The following is a 19,651-nucleotide window of genomic DNA, read 5'->3' on the forward strand; positions in this document are numbered from 1 at the left end:
TGGGAACGCCAAAGGCATCTTTTCCATTTGGCTAAAAAATAGTGTATCCAAAACCACACGATTTAATTTTCTGGGCTTTACTGAAACGCACGGAAACAATTCTACCGAACAGGAAACGCATAAAAAGATAGGAAAACGAATGGAAAATGAAACTTTTGTCGAGAATGCGGCGGGCGGGCAATGAAAGACGCCGTTGAATGCAGTGGAGATGGGTGTGGGCGGCAGCTAACGGTAAACTGCTTTCCTTGGACAGTCGGGGTTCATTTGTACACGGCAGCGGCTTGAGAGTTTTACAAAACGAACTGTCGAGGGGCAAAAACAAGACATGCAACTCCGGCGGTTGGTTTGAACAAAAAACAAACCGTTGTGACAACAACTCTAGTTTACCAGTATGCGGGATTTTTCCCAAGGAAATATTTGTACGGATATAAAGAATACGAATTGTTTCTATTATCTTAAGGCGACGACTGTTAAGTAACTTCGTGTACGGCTCACCAGTTAGTGGTAAACATTAGTGTTGAAGCAAAAAGACTTAAGGTTAGGGGTAAGTTAAACTAATTTAATAGCTTTGGAATTGTATGTTTTACCGTGCATGGTTTAAATCCCCTGTCGTTAGCGGCCATGCTTGTACCAGTGTGAGCTCTAAGTCTTAAACTTTCGATTCTATACACCTTGTAGGAAGGAACGACGAGGCGGGAGCACCAGAGTTCACGAGTGCAACAGACGCCCGATGCGGCCGGTCGCGCGGACAATACTGCAATGTGCGCGTCACGTCGCATACGTTTGTGTACTATAAGTGTGGCGGTTCCAATAGGTAGGCAATGGAGAAACACTTTCGACTGGTACCACTTGAGAAACGAGCTCGTCGCGGACGCGCCGCGGGCTTTTGTACTACGATCGTCCACAATGAAGGCGGTACCCATTTCAGCGCACTGCAACGCTGCTTCAAGTCAAGATATGCGGGAGGCAAAGGTTAAACGTCAGGATAAAAAATGAAACTTATTGGTCTGAAGCAATTTCTAACGATAAAAGTTAACAGCGACTGGATGTCATAACATCGGCGACTGATCCAGCTCCAATAAAACGCGGGACATAAATAATAAGGCCGATGTTGGCCTATAGCAGAAGTTCAAAGCAACGACGCTGAGAGAAAGAAATATTACTGTCGTAGTCAATTTTGGTCCCAACTGTTTGCATCACAGGCATAATGTTCTGCTTCATATCGTTCTGCGTCTTGCCGAGAAACTTTACAAAGACGGTGGGTGAAATCTCAAGGATCAAATCGACACCACCGCTTGCGGCGCAAAAGAGGAAAGCGCAGTGGTTGACGTCACAATGCTCAAGAGCGCAACCCTGTGTGTATTGAAGATCAGCTTGCGAGTTGATGAGGTAAAAGGCGCCGCGCTCCGAACGCCACTTCGTCTCACAATGTGACAACGCAGGAGGCAGACGTCATCATCGCGCTTCGCTAATGGCGACCGACTTGGCCGCCGCCGGGGCTGTGGCGCTGCGGAACCATGCTCTCGTGACGCCCTCCGCAGCAATGGCACCAAATTCCACATTTGTGGCATGATTTTAAGAGGGGGTAGAGACAAAGACACGGCACGAAAACGGAGAGAACGCCCAGCAGAATCCAACGACGCCAACGCGTGCCTCCGCGACAGGAACAGGGGTTGTCCGTGTGGTCAGTCTGCGAGTCGGGCAGGCACCGATGGAGGGTCCCCCGCGCACACGAAAGACAGCTGGCGCGATTTATACACACTTCAAACGCGTCCTCGGGGGCAGACGGACAAGAGCCGGGACTGTTTTTGTCGTGATTGAACATCGCCTGACAGTATCGACACTTGGAGCGCTCCCCCAAGTCCTCCTTTTGCTTCCCGCGCTTTTCGTCGTAACTGGGTTTGCTCATCACCGACGGGTGGCGCATGCCTTTCTGCGTGTCCTTGAAGCCAAACGTGGGACTGGTCTGGTAGGCGAGACTGTTGACGTGGTGCTCTGGCGACGTTTCGTCGAAGCTTTTGAAAAAGTAGTTTCCGCTACCACAGTGCGACACAGTCCTCGAGGGCGTGTATCTGTAGCTCGGGTACTTGACGCCGTGTTCCTCGACCGAGCGGTTTCGGTGGGACCCGGGGCTTTTTGACGACGCAATCTGCACGTAAGAGTTCGGCTTCGTCGGCTGCAAGTCTCTTTGTCGCTCCAAGTGGTCGAGGTTGGGTGTTTTCGTCCGCCGCCCGCGGGAGCCAGAGTCGTGCCGATTGCGGGACCGGTGTCGGCGCGAGGGCGTCACTGCAGTCCGGCCGTTGTGCGTGACGTCATTGCCGGGGTGGGGCGGCTTCTCGGGATCCTGTTACAGAGGCAAATATGGTCAGGGTTTCGATGTAAAGGCAATGATGGATTACTGTTCATCTCGTGCGTAAAATGTGGACGTTTACATTTCAATAAAAACTGTGCAAAAGTAAAAACATAATATCATTTCTTATGCATCAAGCAAAACTTTCCTGACTGCTTCAACTGAAAATAAGAGTCGACCAGTCAATATTAATGTTCACTGTGGAGAAAACACAGCACCTTTATAATTTCCCCCTTCAATGGCACTTGCGGGAACGTGAACGCTTGCGGGGCGGTCGACACGGGAGGGCGCTGCGGCGCGTCAGGTGTCGGCAGTTTGGGAGGAATGTGTGGCAGAGGGGACGGTGTCGGACCCCCCCTGTGGGCGCGTCCGGGTATCGACGAGGAGTGACGTCGCACGGGCGGGTTCGACGCCGTGGGCGGTGACGTCGTCGTCTGTTGCCATGACGACGTGGATAGGGTCTGTTGTCTGTATTGCGCGGGCAGAGTGGAGAGGGAATGACAGCAGTGGGGTTTCGTGTGTCGTCGTGACGAGCTCGAGGACGACGAGGTGTGAGAAGATGTCGACTGAGTTTTGATCCGAATCGAATCCTCGGTTCTACCTCCGACTGACGCAGGCAGCGGCGAGCTGGCGGGCGAGGCCTGAGGGCAGAGGTTTTTCCGTCATGAATAAGTAATGGGATGAAGCGGAAGCGCACATATAAATACGTTAAGTATGCATGTTTAATTAAACATGCGCTACATTGTCTTCCAAAGACATTGAGCCAAAAAATACGTCACAGACAAAAGTCGTCCGTTTCTTCGGTGACAATTTAAAATAAAAGCGACCTTGAAAATAGGCCACGGTGTTGCCCTTAGTGGTGGATAATGATAATGGAGTAAAGGTTTCTTTTCTAGGCGCTGTATGCAGTAAATATGTTAGCCGAACGGTAAAAGACGTGGACTTACCGATTGCGGATCATCAGAAGTTGTGCTGCTTCCACAACTCATGTTGTTCACGGCAACTGAAATGTAAACACAGGATTTAAACATTTAGCAAAGGCAACCATACAACTTAGCATGCAGTTTTACCCAAAATTGTACCACGGGGGCACACATCGCACAACATATTGGTCATTTGCGTAGGTAAAAAATCATTTGACACTATATGATATATCCAACGTGGTACACATAGACGCGCATTTTGAGCCTAAAGTGAAGCCATGACACACATTCTGCTTTATGAAGGGATTAGAAAAGGTCCATAGAATATAGTCTTTCGATCTCGGGCATAATTTTCGAAAGCGCACTTGTTTTCGACAAATACGGGTGGTAGTTTTTTTGTTTGCGATTCGGCTCTTAAATTGATCGCGTGCTTTGTTTCCACGCCGCGTGCGAGAAAGGAAATAACAAGTCTTAATCGGACGTGAATCACCCGCCTGCCCACGGGAGATCACCACAACACAGTGAAGGGAGGGCGGGAGAGTTCAGTTCACACTCAAATCAAAACCGCGAGAGGAATTCCACTCTTTGGGATCCCTGACGCAAAACAACAGACTCCAAAGCTGAGCGCGAGTCTGCACTGCTCAGGCCTGCGACCGAGCAACTGAGAGGTTTGCTGATAAGCGGCCAAGATGACCTTATCCAAGGGCCTGCGCATCCATGTGAATGCGCCTGGAGCGCCTCGTTCCCAATGCCATATAGGGCGAGGGCACGACCGCCCAGTCGCAAAACAAGTGCGGGTAATTACGCGGGCGATTAAAACAGTTTGCGTCGGTGAAGTAGATCAAATGCCTCGACAATCGTTTGTAAAATGTGTGCTAGGACCTTGTTGAGAGGATCCTGTCGCTTGGCAGTGCCTAATATACGGGAAAGGATCAACATGGGAACGTGTACTTTACAGACCCCCGACCAAATCCTTCACTGAAAAGCCGGAAAGGCGAGCCGCAGTGTTCATCCAAAGTACCTAACCATATTTAGGCGCAATGTTGTTGGCCAGCTGGTGTCAGGCGTCAGACGAGTTCGGCCGAAATTTTGTCATGTCCCTATGTCGGCGTTCATATACAGGTTAAGTAAAGTGGAAAACGGACTCTGGTGGGTCAATGCTGCAGTGTGGTCGCGGTCCATGTCGACTTACCAGCAGCACCGCGCGAAGCAAAATCCGAGAGGCCGCGAAGAATTAAAGAACGCAACATGGCCGACAAAAAGCGTCGGTGTGCTCTCCGACACACCAGAACAAAAAAGAAGGCAGGCTGAGGTAAAAGAGACCGGATAAACGAGGCGCTCCTCGAACGACGACCTGTCTTCGTCGGTGCTTCCTGTTTAGACTTTGGCATGCTGTCATCGCTAATCAATTGGACGCGAGGCGCGGGCTAGTGATGGCGTCCGGTTGTGTCGGCGAAGGCTTGTCAAAAGGGCGGAAGCCAGCTGCCGCATCTGCCCGAAAAACGCAGATTTTGACGTCCCTGCTCTTTGTTATTGTCGACAACGGGTGGCACGGAGGGAGAATATTGGTGCAATAAGGAATCAAGGAAATGCCTTGTTGCTGCACGTTTAATCTTGTTTATGAGACGTTTTACAGTCTTTTTTGCATGTGTACTCCCTTGGAGAAAAGCCATTTAAAAAGGTCGATATTAAATGTGAACTACAGTGAACTAGAATTAGAACCATGTTTGAACCGCAAAATTGATGATTTTCAAAAAAGTGCATTTTCTATGCAAAAATAAACCCAAATTTTCATTTGCAACACCGAAATGCACATAAGTCCGCGACAGACAAGGAAAATGAATACAGCTTTAAAGCAACTAGAGGAAATCGCCTCACGACACTTTACGCTCGAGTGCGCGCCAACAAATCAGCAATGCGTAACGAGTGCGGAATTTGGGTTAAACGTTCTCCGCAGGGCAATTTAGGCGCATTGCACCACAAGCTATCGGGCGTTAAGATCAGCCCGGCGCGTGGGGCTTGTCAAGTTCGACGCAAAGAGGATCTTCGTCAATTATAGCATTTTTGAATTATGGGGTTTTCTACATTGGAGGCCCTTTGATTTGTCGGACAAACGAAATTTTAACACGTGAAATTGCAACCTTTTTGGACGAAGGCGAAATATGCGATAAGTTCTGTCTTGAGAAGGCGGGGTTGAAGCAGCATAAGTTATAGGAACCTCACGATGCGAAAATGTCAACTCAGTATTTTTGTTCAATGCTCGAAATGGCTGAGAACGTTCGTTACCATATATACTATAATACGTGGAAAGTGGATGCTGTACATCCATTCCGTCCATACGCAATCGGTCAGCTTATTAGTAGAATTCGCGATTAAGAAACATCATCAGCAAACAAACCCGGTAACATACACAAAACACAGCTTGTTGTAAACAAACAGCTCTCCGGGAGTTGGAAGGAGTAACTGCGCCCGAGCAGGATACGAGGGGTCCGGGTGGTAATCAGGGAAGACGTGATCGGAAACAGTGCATCCGTTGGTATACGAGTGTTTAGACGGTCTCTTATACACGCCGCTGATGGCAGTCTAAACCGTGTGGCGATCCATCCAGCGCACAAAGGCTGTGCCCAAAGCGATGTTTGCTGTTACTGGTTGAATCGAGGGAGTTGTTTTCGGTTGGAATTAAATTTCACATTCGCACTTTGAACAGCACGAAGGCACAAATAGAACTTATTCCCAAGGCGCACAGTTTTCACAATACGTCATTTAAGCGGTTGTATATTTGGGCACGTGTTTTATGTTATGCGAACAGTAAAAAATCACGATCCCAATCTTATTTGAAACACCGGTGCTTTGTCGCGGCGGTAATTGTACCGTTCAAAAGTCAACTTTTCATATTTAAGAGGAAACTGGTTCAAACGGCACTTGGGTGCCGTCAAGTTTAAAATCTCAATGTTAAAAGCGAAGTGCATCACATACGTATACCCGAGATTACGATCAAATACGTGACTGCCTCAACATCAAAAAGTTTCCGAAAGTGTCACCTACATTAAGAGGTTGATTTCTGGCTGACAAGTTTCGGACAAACTACTTCAAAGCCACAGCGATTAAATCCAACCCTCTTATAGAGCAGCCATAAACGGGTGATCAGCAAACAACAGGTGTACCGTTAAGTAATCCATAAAAATGGAATTAACGGCCAAGGACGCAAGTCAAAGAACAAAGGTCGCGAACATGGTGCAATTACCGGGCCGCATTTGCTTTGGGAACTTCTAACCCGCAGGCCCCGGAAGGGAACGTTAAGTTTACTGCGCGAACACTGCGGTGAGCAAACAGTGGAGCTGGTTTGGGCGAGCGGAGGGCGCCGTGGTATACGAGAGTCTCTCGGAAATGCACAATGACGACTGCAAACCACATCCCGTCGAAAGCGCCGTTCGAGCGCGGTGATTCATTGCGTACGGAAAGAAGAGCGCAGCGCAGTAAAGCAGAGAAGGGTCTACATCACGTAATACCACCAGAGTTGACACTTTTCCACCTTAGTGTCAAGCGGCTTCTCACCACAAGGAAAGGGGGTTGTTTGCGGTTAAATAGAATAACGGGTAATTGCAAATCGAATCGTTCGAAAAAGGTTTCAATGCCACCGAAAGGGAATAGATCGTCACGATAACACCTGGATTCGTTTTTTGTTCGAATTTTCGTAGTACAACTGATAATCCCAAAACCGAACTTCCAAGTTCATGTAACGAAACTCGCACATCGGAGAAAAGGATTCGTACTCATTCGTCCTTGCTAAATTGAAGGGCGTATAGTCCTTGTCTTTTTAATGTACGACATAAGCCGGGCGAGGACACAAGCGGCCACAGTATCCGACACAGGCCCAGCTGACTAACGACGCAGCAAAACCGCAAACCGTTACGGGGTGACAATCTTCCGCCCAATACCAACCACATTCACATGCTCTATCATTGCACTGTTTATAGCTCGCAAGCTTAAATCGACACCCTTTGCCTTCGAGAGAAAAAAGTCCTATCTGTTTTGATTAAGGTGTGTTGTAGTGGGAGTCTCAATTTTATTTCTATTCTTTTTGGGTGTTAATTTTTGTTTGAAGATGTGCAAATTGACTGTACGACCCCAAAAGGTTAATGATTTATGCACCGCAATGGTTACCAAAGCACCATACATACACGGCCATTATGTGACTCCTTAAAACATTATTTTCATACCACAAATCAACATAAACGTGTATACACGAAGCTTACACCCCAATTCGGTCCACTTTCAGATAGCAGCAAGGTAAACACTACTGCGCAGTGGAAAAACCCCAATAACTGGGTTGTGAGAAAAGCATGTTTGCCCAATTGAGCGGCGCAAACAACCGTGTTGCTGCTGCTGCTGCTGCTGCTGCTGCAGAGCGGGACGCAGAACAGACATAGCTGCCACGCACGCAGTGAATGTGAATGGAGAAGGAAACGGACATTTCCAGGAGCTTCAATGCCGGGCTAACGAGCGAGGATGTTGCATCACACGGGTCGGCTTGCGGACGTTATATTGCTGGAGTATGTATTGCGCAAAGCCAGCTAAACACATGAAATGGAGCGTGGTCGCCACACACTCGCTTAACGGGTTAGTTTAAATGGTAAGCGCGCCCTGTCCCTGCTACTGCCGCTGCTGCAGCATTTAATGAGGACGGATGCGGTCGCTTTCCATTCTCCCATACAGCGCCTTGTCGCCACTTAATGCGGTCGACAGTGTTGGCAATGGAAATGTTATAGGAGTGACCGTGGGTCTTCACGTTGTGGATAATAATTATACAAAACGCGATCATTGGAAAGATAAACTATAAAATAAAAGCCAAAACGTATACAACAGACATCGCAGCAAGATTAATGTTGCTATTTTGGGACGTTTTTGAGGTATATTGCTGTTTAAAGTATTGTACCGTGATCGACCTCCGATGTCACTAGCAATGGCACAGTGACGCCAATCTAATCCAGCGCACACAAAAAGGTTTCAGGAGTGTCTATTCAACATTCTTGTGTGACAGCAATAACCCGCTGGTTGGCAAACCGTTTTAATGTTACAGGACCTTGCAAATTCAAACGTTATCACTGTAAAAAAACATGTTGGTTCACATTTATCCAGCAGACAGAAAAAAATACTCGTTTTGTGTTGAAAAGCGAAGAGTTTTTCAAATTAAAACCATGTGGAGAGTTCGTTTTCCAAATCGAGCGTCAAAGGCAACAAGAAAAGTTTCAAAGTCATACCTTTGTCGAGGTTTTCCAGCGCAACCCGAATGCCGCGATCGAATGAGCGCGCGTCAGCCGTACCGTTGAAAGCCAGTCCCATCCTCTGATTTCCGATCATCCAGTAATGAAAGATGGCGTTCGCTTTAGTGAATGGCATGTGGCATGGAATGAGAGAGTCCAGGGTGATCTGTTTACGAGAAACATACGATAAAAACCAACTCGAGAAGATCGGCGTGTTGATAATGCAATAATTCGCAACGTTATGTTCAGGGGTGACGGCGGTAAATGCAAGTTTACGCAGCAACAAAATTACAGAAAAAAAATTTAAGACCCGACCAACTTTAAAATAGTCAACACTTTTGCTTTACTGTCAACTTACAATTGAGCAAGTTTCATTTTTTATTCGCTGCTTTAACAGTGCACACCTCGTGTTTAAAGGCGAATTACGAATTTTCGTTTCAACCCAGCACTTGAGCAATTCAGCCTAGCGGTCACGCACCAGCGGAAAAACACATTTATTTACATTTCGTGACGGGAATTTTTCCAAAATAAGTATTTTTTTTTAATTTAGGCATGTAAATCCCGAAGGCGTCGAATGACTTAAAGCTTAGGAACGCTCGCTTCGCAGAAACGGGACCTATTGACACGTTCGCTGAGCGAGTTTCAAAGAACACACACAGAAAATACTCGAATTACAAATGGCGCCGGATGAAGAAGTCACCATGCTTCTTAGAATGAAATTACCGCCTGTGCTTCCTGATACAGTTAAAGTGAAACGGGTGATATTTACGTCAGAGATCGCTGCTATGTTTAAGCAGAATTCGGACAACACGTTTGACACGCTTCAGTTGGAGTGCAAACACTCTTTCGCATTTGCATGTTGCTTTTATTTTTAGAATTGCCCAAATTTTCCTATTAGATCAGGGAGTATTTATGGTCGGCTAACGTTACATACCAATTAGTCTTAACTGCATGATAATTTTGAGGTATACTCATCAACTGTTTAACCTAGCAACCCAACGTATGTATATTTCATTTACACCGTGTACCTTCTACACAACGTGGCGTCCAAGTACGCTTATCAACAGTTTTAAGTTGCGTATTGTATTCGATAAAATTGGGTTTTGACACAAAGGTTGAAATGCATTGGGATGAACCCGGGCCGACCATCGCGGGCCACAAGGCCGGAGATGTGGCGGAAAACCTGTCACTCACGGAGACAGCTTCATTAAAGCCGCGACGCCGGCTGTCCCGGTAACTTAAAAATAAAGCGAGACCCCTGGGAACACGTCGGCAACAGGATACACTGAAAGTGCGATGCGCTGAGCGCGCGACATGCCTACAAAGGGAGAAAGGGCTAATTGCCTTCCGCCGTCGGGCGTCCCAGAAACGTCTTCCATACCCGAAGTTCAGTTGCGCCAAACGGGCGATTTTCCGTCGATAACCGTCGCTAAATTGCGATGGCATTCGCGGGGCGCCGATCAGAAAGCCGTAATTACTCAAATTCGGGCAACGCGCGGAATGCTCGCGCGCCAATTCGACTAAACCGAGGGGATGGTGACGGATCTGGAGCGGATGCGGTGCATCCCGGCGCTTTGTTGGAAGGGGGCACGAACCGGGAAGAATTAAATGTCGGGGATGGGGAGAATTGCTGTTGTGGTTTCACGTCCGACTGACAGTTCTGTTCAAGTGATAACAACGGGGCTTTTGTATACAAATTGCCATGAACTTGTGATATTTACACGGGACTGCGTTAACAAGCGCCAGGTTTTTATGTGGATGGAAGTTTAGAGGTTTATTCTAAATCTCCTTTGGTCGGATGCCGCAGGTACGCAAACGCGAGTGTAATAATCATCTTTTTTGATTTTATTTCTTGATTGCCTTTGTTTGATTTGAGGAAGCGTGCTCCGGATGTTTGTCTATATTGCGCTTATGTTTTGTTTATGGTTATACATGGGACCGTTCTTGAATTATTCAGGAGATGGCGAGGCTATGAACTATCGTCGCCGGATTTACCGTCGACGGCATCGACGGAGAACACTTGTTTTCGGTCGAGATGATATTTTCTCCCAAGTACTGCTGTTCAGCAAAGCGGAAGCTGCAATCTTATCCACGTGTTTTTAAAATAGGCGAAAAATAAAGCAACGTGCTTCTATTGTGGCGTTTACGAGAGCCTTCATTGTACAAAAGGGCAAGGACAGCAATAACAAGTTGGTTGGCTGAATGACGACTTCAATAGATCGAATTCTCCTGTGCACATTTGCGGTTGACGTTGAAAGCAACACTTGGTTTGTGCGGGACGGTGGCTGCGGGCCATACACTGTTTAGCTTTTACAGGGTATATGGGGTTCAGACAGGGTCATTTTAAATAGTGAGCAGGGAGAAAGGCGTGAGTCACAACACTGAAAGCATGGTGTGGGTTTTCAAGCGAGCAAAACGTTGTTTAAGGTCGTTTGCGGGCATTTTGAATATTTTGCATGGAATTCGAGATGCGAAACGGAAATTGATTAAAAAAAGGTTGGAAATTGCCGATTTGGTATCGAAATGTTAAATTTAAACGCCATATTGGGTTTCAAGAAATAATGACAAAATTTGAAGATGTGAATAATTGCACGTTCAACTCGTCGACATACACTCAAAGCACACATACATTTTGCATTTTAATTTTCAGGATGCTGGGTAAAAGCAGCGTTAAGTTAAGTAAAACAGTCTATTTAAGAGATTTCAAGTTTTGTGATTTCGAAGGTCAGAATCTTCCCATTGCAAATTTTGGTCCAATATCAAAACTACAAAAACTTTATCTTTATTTGAAAATAACTTGGTTTATCAACATTAAATTATACCAGAATGTCGACGCTTACCACTTTGTCCTGAACCCTGTACGCATAGAGTCGGTATTCGGAGTGGACCACGTTCTCATATATTGCCACCTTGCTGTAGCCAGCTCCGAGGTAGGGAGTCCAGCCTAGTTCACCCCTGATCATAACAGTTGCCTCCACCCTCACGATGGGGCGCTCGCTGCAAAAAAACGAAAAAAAACGTTATTTGGACGATGTAGAGACCCCTTGTTGGAATGAATATGAATTTCATTGCGTTACTGATTAAATTGTCCAAAGCTTCAGTGATTTCATACCCAGACCTTCCATTGCAAACCGCAGCTAATATAGGACTTGTGCACAGTTGAATGCAAATGATCAAATGCTATGCGCATGTTACCATTTTGTAGTAAAGCAAAAACCTTTTAGGCCCAAAAAAGCTACACCCTAGACATCAAGTTTAACCTTGCACATTTACAAACACCAACCCAGGATTATACGAGAACGCCAAGTATCCCAAAACATTGGGTAATTCATCAATCAGCAGTGCAGTAAAAGCAACTCGTAGGCAAAAACACGTTGACATAAATCACGGTCAAAACGCCGGTAAAGGTCACTCCGGAACGGATGCGCGCTTCATGACGACTATTACCGGTGTCCTGTCATTGTGTCAACGTTTCAATGATCACGTCACCGGGGCAAAGTTTAGACTCGGTAGATAGGTGCTGCCAACTTTGTTTTGGAAACAGTGTTTCCAAAAGTTTTTTTAGAATCGGGGACAAAACAAAGTGAGTTTTCTCTAAAATAACAGGTTGGATTGCTACTTCCATTTGCAACCATTTTGTCTTTGCATCAGCAAGTATCTTTCTGGTTTGAAGATATGCGGTCTTACTACCGAAGCGGCTGCAACACTGCTTCAATATTTCAATCTGTCCACCACAAAAAATACTTTTAAAGAGTTTGGAAAAGGTATTTTTTAAGCCGAGAAAAGGCTTTTTAGTCGGTATTTGGTTGCGCCGTGTGATCGTACATCACCCACCTCTTGCAGGTTGACGTCATTTCACGTGATTTGTTACCACTATTGCTTGTTGGAAAGTCAAGGCAAGCTTAGGAAAAGTGATTTCCGCGCCTGCTAGCTCCGACTTGGGGGGCGGATACCAAGGAGCCAAGCCAAATTTGGACAGACAAAGAACCCGACGGATGTGCGGAAAGGGAGATCATAACGACCAGCACGATATACATTAGCAAACCACACCATCAACCGCCGCTGTGGATAGGCTTGGTGGGAAATCCAGGCATTTCCAACGGCGCGTTTATCACTTTTCATAGTTTAAAAGCCCGGTTTTCGACAAGCCAAAGATAAAGTCCATTTACGCATTTGGAAATATTTACAGTGGTTTTAGTTTCACCTCCCAATGGGTTCACTTATTTCTGACAAGGGCGTGCTTATAGTGATCCTAATTTTTTTGGTAACTTTTCATTATGGTCTATTTTGATAAACTGGCCAGATTTTTAATTAAACACGCTGGATTTTAAAGTAGCGAACAAAAAAATAACGTGAAATGCACAAAACCGCGCAAGCAAATCAAACGTTCAAAGGCTTACATTGTAAACGAAGCTCTTCAAAACAGGGTTTTGCGTAGGGCGGAGGCATTAGTAACGTCCACCAACTACCACAATCGTCACAGTCTAAGGGCAAGCAACCACAAACGACGGAAATTGTTCGTTGCCGTTCTCACGCGCTCTAACTGAAACTGGGCACCGGTTATGCGTCACTTGCCGTACCGGCGAAAGTGTGACCGCTGTAATGTTATTGTTTGTTCTGAGGTCCTGCCTTGGTTCTACAGGACGCGAGGTCGGGTCTGTGGTCTTCTTAGAGCTGAACAAACGGGAGGTGAGGTATTGCGCAGTTCCGCAGTTAAACCACACTATTATAACGACCGCACATACACACATACGCCTATTTGGGTTTTGCTGGGAGTTTGAGATGACGAAAGAATAACAAATGGTGGGGACTTACATCATAAGGATAATATCAATTTAACGTACATGAATCAAACTATGCCAACACAGGGTTGTGTATTTTGTTTCAAACATTGGTTATCAGTTAATCACCGGAAGCCGGGGGTTACTTCATACATTGTTGCATGGTTAGACATCGCCGAGTAATATTTTTCAAGGAGATTACGTCCGCCCAAAGTGAAGATTTCCGCGTTTATAAGGCACAAAATCGCGACGAATGTACACACGACACGCCTATAGACGTACGTAGGAACATAAATCAGTGTTTGCGGCGGACGCTACGTCACGGAAGACTGAATTCGCGGCTTGGTGCGATTGAAAATCAACGAAGCAAATATCCTCCAAGATGATATAGCACCATTGTCAGCGTCCTACCATTCCACAGGCCCACGCGACGACAAGGGCATCCCAAATCGATAGCAGCGTACAAACAAACCCACGCAAAATTTCCGTTTGTTACATATAGGGTGTAATCGCACAAACACCACGCAGTGCCTACGCACAAAACAATACCTTCCACGCGAACACTTGGAAAATGACTGTGCTGCGTTATGGCAACAAAAAATTGTAATGATAACCAATAGGAACGTTGATGTTCATATCTCCAATGCCATGTTGCACTGGATGCTGTGTTCACAGAACTTCTTTGCAAGAAGAGCGTTTGTTGCAAGACCCGACCGAAGAAAGCAGAAACAAAACACTTTTAGAAAGAGCATCCAATTGCATCCATTTGAGCAAAGTTATACACTAATAACCCTAATGCACAACATGTTTCCAGAAAATACCAACAACACCACCCCCACCCTTTTATCAATCGAGTGTGACAGGTCGACGAAGGCAGAATACCCCAATGTGAATCGCGATCACGTTGACAGGTGGGGGAGGTTATTGCATTTCGTCATCGCGCAAGGGCCGATGAGTAAGCGAAACGCGGCAGTCGGTCGTGCGTCATTGGGGAAGGTGAGCCCCGGTCGTTGCCACCGATCCGTTGACGAATTCCCGAATACCGGCAGCGCGTAAAGAGCTTATTTACATCACCAGTGGGTTCTGTAAATATCGTGTCTTCCGGAGAAGATTTTATGAAGTATTGAAATCCCTTTGGAATCTGATGTTCGCGCAAATTAGACGGATTTTGTATCGGACAGTCAGGGCAACTTTTTGGCTTAGGGGGCCATAAATGATTTGAAATTTGTCTGGCGGGGTAATAGTCCTCATGAGTACACAATAGACAAAGAGTTTTACGAACCAATTTATTTCAATTGGTTAACACACAAAAGCTGTGACCCAAAAATTCCACAATAAAAAAAGTTAATATACCATTTTTTTGAAGAAGCACTAATTTATATCAACATGTGGTGGGTCGGATTAAACCGTAGTTTGTTTAGGTCTGGTTTAAAAGCAAGTGAAAATGACAGAGATGTACTGAATAGCTAACAAATGCCGTGTACGCCTTAGTCGTTGAGGGTAAAATGATACCCAGTAACGAATCTGGAAAAGAATAAAATTAACGAAAGTAGTATCAGTCAAACTTTCGCGCGCGATACAAATAACTAGGTAAAATTTACGTCACAAAGCCACAAAAGCGACACCGCAACGACCAAGGCGTAAGGGGGGTACACGACGTATTTAACAATCCATTACACCTCTGACGCGTCAACGGCTAACCAAACAGTCGTAAAAGAAGACCGGAGATGGCGCAACCTTTCCAGGTGATTTCGGGCAGAACATACTTGGCGAGGGGCCAGTTACCGTAGCAAGATGAGCACCGGTGTTGCCAGTCTTAGCAGTCGCTGCTAGTCCAAACACAGGAAATCTTCCCGGCGAGCTTCGCGCACTGTCGGGTGACAATGGTCACACCGTATGTAGGTGAGGGTTAAACATGCCAATTAGACTTGCATGTGTGTACGTATATCTTGCCGCGACTTGCACAAAAGGGCGTTTTTTTAACGTGTGGCGTAGAGTGGGCGAAAGATCACAATACAAACCATTGGGATGTGGAAAATCAATAAGAGAGACATCTGCATGCTGTGTCCGATAATTTGCAATTTTCTTTGGGTGCCTCCTACGTCGTGTTGACAAGCCTCATCTATGTGTCCATCAAAACAGTTCCTTTCGGCAAGCGTGTGGTAAACGTCAATATTCCATGCAATGCCAACCACACAATTTCATATAAACGACATTTCCCCTCTTAACGAAAAATGGACAAAATCAATCAAAAAATGTAATTGTTGTCGATCGTGGCTGGCTGTTTTTTTCGATCTGGCAGCTTTTGCAATTTGCCACCTTCGCAACGTTAACGGATTGAGAAGAGGTATATATGTCCGTGGAAAGTCCCTCATTTTAGGGCACACGCCCATTATGCGTTGGCGGCTACGGGAAGTCGGCGGGGCCAGCAAATATTTGTCCGGGAAAAGCAAACGACCTCGCCGGGCTGCGTTGTACCGATATATGGCTGTTTGAGCAGCTTGCATCACTAGATAGACGGATGTAAAGCGCAGGTGACAAGTTACGTCACTTGCGTAAACGCTATACCTTTTATGCAGGACAATCGCACCACGAAATAGGCTGGGTTACCACAAGTTATCATTGCATGATGACCAGAGTCGCAGAATGTGGACAAACAAATGACACCGTACAAGGATTTGGATCGTCATTAAGGCACCACATCAGGCGATATGAACGTTGTGAAATGCCGGCATTCAAACTGGGAAAGACAAAACCAGTGTTTGAATGACACACACTGTGCTATTATTTCAGATTGAAATGATCACCATAATCCACTATTCTGAAAATGGGATCTATAAAAGTGTCATGCAGCCCAGCGTCAGTATGCACGAAATGAATTTACAGATTAATAAAAAATCTCCGCAATAATTGTCTTCTGGCGTTTCTGAGCGTTTAACTACGCACTTGAGTGACGATAACCAATCACATGATGATCAAACCGGCCAATCAAATACGATTCTTCAGAAAAAATCAATGAATTTGCATCAGAGGCAAATCATAGATGCCTCGTGCGTCAGCACTCCCATCACTATTTGGTTTGCCATGTCACAATATTAGTTTCTGATTACAGCGATGCCCGACACTTCCGGGCGGCCATCGAGGCGAAACTGCGGTTTTGCAATCGCGCGACTCGCTGTCAACGACTTTATACACGTGTAGCAACCTCGCCAAAAAGCCATGGGTCATGTTCGGCAGATGCTGTGGCTGGAGGCCTACACACAGAAAGCACTTGTTTTATTTGGAGGCAGCACCGGAACCGGTCCATGGCAATTCGATAAACGCAGCGAATGATACAAGAAGCCGGCAGCGTCAGCTTAAAATAGCAACAGTTATTTGATCTGGCGAGGCTTAAAGGTTGCCGAACAGCAAGCGGCTTCGGACATCCGGCTCGGATAAACTTATGTCTTTTAGCGGAGAAAAGGGCAGAGACCGGCAGTATCTATTGTCGATCGAATATGTAAAGAGAAAGCAGCAGTTGTGGAGACTTTGAGCTCTATTATCGCTGTTGAAAACAACTTATTTATATATTCGGTGAGATTTCGGAAACAGAAAGCGGCAACATTACATCATTATGGCACAAGACCAAATGTCATTCACCGTTAGATGATAAAATGCCAAGTAAGTCCTAAAGGATAGACTGCGTCTTTTGTTGCGTTGGCAGTGATACAGCACAACTGTACCATTGCGCTTCTTTTCTGGAAAGGTCATTTGCCTATACAGGGTAACAACAAGCGCGCCCAGACCTTTTCACCCAATCAGAAACTGCGACAACGACAGCAGACGATCGCGAATCGCGCTTTCCACGAAACCAATCACATCAGAGGCTGTCGTGACTCCAATTAGCCACAATTACGCGGCCTCATTTGCGAAACCAAACTTCTCTGACGCGAAAGAAGTGGGGACGCGAAAGAAGTGGGGACGTAAAACAATTGCGCGGCGGCAGCGGATTGGTTGCATACGGCCAAAGTGGGAAGTCAGCATCCTCAGCGCCGAAGTGTCAACAACAATATCCTGTCGTTTTACATTCGGTCGCGCCCTTGCGCAAAGTTCAACACCCGCCAGCAGCGACAATCTCCCGTCAACCGTCGGCTTGCCACAGCAGCAATGTGGTAAAAAGAGACCGCTTCCCGCCCTATTGGTCATATTGCGCGCATGCGAAACACATGCACACGCTCTGTTACACCAGACGTGTGTTTAACCGCCAGCTGACACTTTTAATTACAGTACTATAATTTCATCAAGTAGAAGAGGGTTTTTTCTGTGTCATACGCCACACCGCATTTTTAGTCTGGAAAATGCAACCTTCATAATACTGTCCTGTGAGGTTTCTGTGTGGAATATCACGTCATGAATTATGTTTGCATCGACAATTTGAAAAATTTAAACTTAACGAAACACAAAGTCATGATTTTATTACTTGTCATATTTTTGCAAATAACACCCGAAGCAAGTGCAGAACGCAATCATCAACCCATATATTGTTTCAACGTACAGTCACCGCAATGCTATTTTGCTGACTGTCGAGCGTTATTTCAATCGCCTCGAACCAAATCGGGTTTCCATGGATGCCACGGCCAGGACAGTATGTCCGATAATGTGTGCAGAGTTTCTATTGTGTGTGGTTCACGTCCCGCCGGAGGCGACAGGCGATGATTCCCACGTTCGGCTCGACTTATTACACGAAAGATTATCTCACGGTGTGCGTGTGCTGATTGCAAACACGTCTTGTGGACCGGGACGCAGGAAAAGGAGGTTGTCAGTGCAACGTACAAGCGGGGAACCGGGGATGGACTGAATCAGGAAGGGTCGTGCACGTGTTTTCACAGATAAGGGAATAGGACGGCACTCGAATGTCACGACACGCGTGTATAGGTTACGTATACACAGGAGAATGCCCTTGTCCTGTGTTGGCCATTAAAAGCCTTTTGTCCGTATCTCACATTTCTGCGCAATGACCAAGGACGTTGTGGCAAATTATTATTTATGGTAGAAAGAAAGAAAAAAGGAAAAAGCCGTCGCTTTTGCCCAAGCTTAATATGCACCACAACGCACGCAGGCTTTTCTGTTTCACAGGACTATACCTTCAAGTGCAAAATTTAATTGGGATATTCATATTTTTGCACCCACGTGTACCTGTCAGCGTCGTGGATCACGAGGCTTTACCTCACAGAATACGTTGCGCTATACATGCAGTGAGTACAAATATCATTAAATTAACATTTTCCAAACTCAAATTTTTGAATTTTCATTTTTAAGAATTCAACGCATAGTACACAGGATTTACAAGACAAACATACTCCACTTACTTCCATTCTATTCGTAAAGCCTCGTTGGCCCTGTTGTCCATTGTACCAGCATGGCACGCGGGGCAACGTCGGGTCTTCGAAATTCCTAGCTAGCTCGCAAGCGTTTTCTCCATTGTTCATCCAGTGGCAATCCTAAAGTGCTTCGTCTATGTCTATGTCTGTATATTATCCCTTCGCTGGTAGTAGTGTAGCTTTGGGTTTATCCAAATTCCATCGGTACAAGCAGCAGCGAATGATGGCAGACGATCTCTTTATGCTTACGTGTGTAATGATGACAATCTACCAGCTATTCAAAGAGATGGCATTTGATTAATCCACTATCCACATACATTTTAAACCGGGTCATTTGGCACATCGCCTAACCAATTACAAATTATTTGAACATACAAAAGTAATCCCAGCTACTTTACAGAACAAATACAAAAATCTAATTCTAAAAAGACACACCAGTATTATAGTGTGTTAGTAATATTTAGTTAACATGTTAAAAAACAACAAGGGTTATCACAAAAGGCTGAAATCTAGCCAACAAAGAATGTTGTTGCACACATTTTACAACTGTCTGAATTTAGAATGTAACACGCAGACACACGCGATTCCGCTATTTTAGCTTTCACAACTGCATGACAGTTAGACACGACCTGTTGTCATCCCGGCCAGCCAGGCCGTGTGATGCCGCCCTGTCAGCCATTTCCCGACGCAATGGACGGCGTAATATTGACTTTCGGCCAATACAGAAAAGAGGCACGCGCTTTCATTCATAAAATTAGAAGCTAGGGAGTTTTCTGGTCGACAGGCCGAGGCCGCGTGTGCGCTGTTGTTTCTGCTTATTAGCCTGTGTCACGCTGCACACGTGTGTCTGAGAAACACGTTACACGCTAAACGCAACCTCGGCTAGACACTGTTCTTAAATGCTGAATAGTCTGCACAATACCCCACGAAGAATAATCAAGCTTGAGGAACGCCTGTAGTTTCAAGATTAACA

General features: G+C 45.8%; 1 protein-coding gene across 1 annotated transcript; it reads right to left on the reverse strand.

The window, feature by feature from the left end:
- Positions 1-77: 77 nt before the first annotated feature.
- Positions 78-18,948, reverse strand: LOC145889424 (sprouty-related, EVH1 domain-containing protein 2-like). The gene is made up of 6 exons (XM_082980376.1): positions 18,667-18,948; positions 11,378-11,534; positions 8,535-8,703; positions 3,298-3,353; positions 2,569-2,991; positions 78-2,344 (listed from the first exon to the last, which is right to left on the reverse strand). The coding sequence occupies exons 1-6, from the start codon at positions 18,705-18,707 to the stop codon at positions 1,469-1,471; spliced, it is 1,722 nt and encodes a 573-aa protein (XP_082836502.1). The 5' UTR covers positions 18,708-18,948; the 3' UTR covers positions 78-1,468.
- Between the last annotated feature and the right edge of the window lie 703 nt (positions 18,949-19,651).

The sequence above is a fragment of the Ascidia mentula genome, chromosome 2 (assembly GCF_947561715.1).
Source record: "Ascidia mentula chromosome 2, kaAscMent1.1, whole genome shotgun sequence".
NCBI lineage: Eukaryota > Metazoa > Chordata > Ascidiacea > Phlebobranchia > Ascidiidae > Ascidia > Ascidia mentula.